This window comes from Varroa destructor, unplaced genomic scaffold, assembly GCF_002443255.2.
Source record: "Varroa destructor unplaced genomic scaffold, Vdes_3.0 BEIS01000001.1, whole genome shotgun sequence".
NCBI classification, from domain to species: domain Eukaryota; kingdom Metazoa; phylum Arthropoda; class Arachnida; order Mesostigmata; family Varroidae; genus Varroa; species Varroa destructor.
In genome coordinates, this window is record NW_019211454.1 from 14426693 (window position 1) to 14430254 (window position 3562).

General features: G+C 40.0%; 1 protein-coding gene across 1 annotated transcript; it reads right to left on the reverse strand.

Annotated features, from left to right (window-relative positions):
- Nucleotides 1-489: 489 nt before the first annotated feature.
- On the reverse strand, nucleotides 490-2924 carry LOC111242968 (uncharacterized). The gene is made up of 3 exons (XM_022787938.2): nucleotides 2666-2924; nucleotides 1443-2286; nucleotides 490-1142 (listed from the first exon to the last, which is right to left on the reverse strand). Exons 1-3 carry the CDS (start codon nucleotides 2789-2791, stop codon nucleotides 1132-1134), a joined length of 981 nt encoding a protein of 326 aa, XP_022643673.2. The 5' UTR covers nucleotides 2792-2924; the 3' UTR covers nucleotides 490-1131.
- Between the last annotated feature and the right edge of the window lie 638 nt (nucleotides 2925-3562).

Sequence of the window (3562 nt, forward strand, 5' to 3'; positions counted from 1 at the left end):
GGCTACTATTTTTCATTTCTTGTTACGTGCTTCACCGTTTCGATCTTAGGTAAAAAAAGGCTTCAAGTTAGGTCAAATACAGGTCTACAGTTCAGAAATTAAATACTTCCACTAGGAAAAGAAAGCTGGTCCACTGTTGATACATATACTGCTCAAACTCTAGGATTTTCATAGCTGTTAGCTAATTCTTTTTTATGCTCCTACAAATCTATGTTTGCCTCTTCCTTATTAAGCTTTGTCAGCTGCTAGCAGATATTTTCTGTATGATAGCCAGAACATTTTATAGGGCATAGGTTAGAGACGTTTGGTACGACAGGAGTCCACCGACCTAGCAATTTTAGAGTGCTATACCGCTATAATGTGAAAATGAATTGAAAACAATTAACTCCGATACAATTATACGTTATTCTCTCAAATTACTACCATAAGTTTATCTTATAATAGGACCAACGTATATTCTATGCACTGTACCTAAAAAATAACACTTCCTTGATTTAGGCTTTTCATTTATTTGTCAGTATGCGCCTTTAAGGACACACGTTCGTAAAGTATCCATCTATATTTTAATAAACCTACAAGAAATGAACGTTTTCCTCGGTCTACGTTTTCACAATATATATATATATAATTTATAGGTGTGTGTATATATACAATAGAAGCATTTTCTCTAATAGTTGTTATCACAGTTGGATTATATAGTCTGAGATAGGGGCACGGTCGTTACACGTTAAGTAGATTACCAATAATGATACTTTAAGTAAAACAGGGGAGACGACTGCCTCTTCATTAATTTGTAGCGTCAGACTTGTATGGTCTACATATACAGAGTTGTAGTTTGCCACGAACAGAAGTAGTAATATGTCAGGGCTCTGAAACAATACATATGCTCTAGCCAACGATGAAACTCACGGGTTTGTTATTAATTAAATAAGTACTTAAGGGATGACTCGTAGTAAATCAAGTAAGACTCAATGAGTGTTTTGTTTTTGCTAGCGGCAAAGGCTATTTGCGACACATTCGATAGTGGCAATTCTACGAGGAACATTCTACAGGATATGGTATTGACGAGTCTAAGTTCGCTTAGAATTGTAGGTCTGTGACTTGTCAGGATCTCGACGATACTCATGATCATCATAGAGTGCCTGGAAAGAGAAAGCAAAGAGACTCGGTTATATATTGAAGATATATGTTTATGTCAGCTCACACCTTCTGAATAGTCAGAACTCTAGTAAGAAACTCAACAAATAACAGATGGTATACAAAATATTGAATAAATACAGTTTAGAGAATAGACAATGAAGATTTGCTTAGGAAAGGCATTTCTTAGAAATTGGTAAAATAATTCCGATAGCAGTAATTTGCAAAGACTCAATCAGAAATGTTAGCTAACAGAGAGAATCTTGAGTTTTAGAGCTTTTACAACGCGATAAGCCAGTTCTTACATTGATAGTCATTGAAGTTCAGATGGCTGAGCGATTGACCGGGGTGCGTCTGAAGCGCCGCGGTGAGTTGGCTATAACTTCGGTCATAGAGGACGTGATCCTCGTTGCAAACGGCGTTCGGCAATAGCACTGGCGCCGTCGAATTGGCATTAAAATCGAACGATATTCCCGTCGGAACTTCTGGGGTGATACACTCAAAGAGTTCTTGCTTCACAACGACAGACTCAGTAGAGGCATTCAACGGAGGCATTCTTAGGCGGTCAGCAAGAATCGTCGTGCCCGTTGAAAGGTTGTCCACAGATAAAACAGGACTTGCTGGCAAAGAACAGGTTGTTTGAAGGGAGAAAATTTCAGCATGTGCTGGTGGGGTGCTTGCCGGTGGTGAGGGCGGTAACGGGGAGGATGTGTTCGAGCTGGGTGAGCTAAACGGGTCTCCAGAGGGGTACTCGAAGCTCAACGTTTGTGAGGGTTGAGTAGGCGAACTAGGTGTTATCGGCATCTGATAGTCGAAGTTAGTCGAAATATTGCCTTGATCGTAGGGCTCGTTGTCGTCAGCCGCGCATAACACTTTATCCTCTTGAGATAAGCCTAGAATGGTCTGCAGCTCACGGATGTATTCAACGGCACAACGTAAAGTCTCCACCTTCGACATTTTCTTATTAGCGTTTTTGTAACCTTGCACATGATGGCGAAGGGTATCGAAAGTTCGATTAACATGTTGCACTCTCCGGCGTTCACGCTCGTTTCGTCTTGCAACAGATAACTTGTATTTAGTGCTGTCACACATCTTGCCGATGGTAGCGACTCCTGAACCGTCTGGCTCAATTTTCGATAATGAGGTGGCCTAGCAGGTAAAGTAACAATATAGATTAGTAACTTGTTTTTTTTTTGACTCTTTGCCGAGATAGGAAAATTGCGCCAACGATGTTGAATTGAGTTAACCTTATTATTAGGTCTTATTGTTAATCCAATGAGTAACATTTGAAGGACTACTATCATAGTTCTTATCTTCGTATCTCATTGTAAATACCGTTTTGTTATGTCTATACTTTTCTAGATTCGTGGCTTTGAGCTACTTCACATCAATCACTGAAAATGTAAGTTGAAATATGTTGAGTTTTGCTGCGTTGGGAGTTCCAAAAGTTCGTCGACTAAGCTATGTAACTAATCAAGTAAAGATCATGCACCTTTTCCATCCATATATATAACGTAGATATTCTTACCAACTGTACAGGAAGTTTGTTAAGGACTTGCGCAGGCTGAACAGTGAGTTTAGCAATTTTTGAATCCCGAACGCTGCTAGGACCGGAATTAAGAAGGACTCGCGTAATGGGCATGTCCAGCTCCATGATCTCTCACGAAAGCCAATGGCCTCGAATAACTATGGGCAGTGTTCGTATATTTAACGCTAAGGACAAAGCTGTAGTTAGCTGTTAGAAGGGAACTATTGTCGTTCCTATTTCAGCGAACGAAGCAACACTTCTCGGCGTCAGATGATAGGTGTACTGAAGGTCCATGAGTCGGGCAAACCAGTTTTGAACCCCTTGCTGGGAAAGGGCAGATTAGGTTCGGGCTCTGGAGAGGAGGTTATAAACCAGGGGTTGTATCTACAAGTGGAACCTAGACCGATCTCATTTTAGTTGTTCGCTGGAGTTGTCTATTGAACTTTATCTCAACTGAACGGACGGCTGCGGGAGTTTAACCAGTATTCTGTTGCTACGCCATTGCCTAAGGGGTTTCAAACACAAAAGGCCAAACTTCTCCTATAATGTTCGAATCCTCTTTTGTTTGCTTAAGTGCAGTAAAATCTAGTCATTAAGCGAGTGAAAAAACCAGCATTATCGGCTGTCATAGCGGCAAGATATGGATCATGTCATACATTTTCGTGGCATAAATGAAGTTACCTGTTAGATCTTTTCACACGCATGTTCCTCTTTGCCTTTTAAATGCTTAACATTTCCAACAACTTTAGAACTTTATATTTTACATACTAACTTACAAGCTACATTAGGATTGCCCTTAGCATTGAATTAATATTCCGTTGCATCAGTAAAACAGGCTTGTTTTTTTTTATTCTTAACATAGGTGTTCATCGAAACGAGTGACAATGTCGTACACTA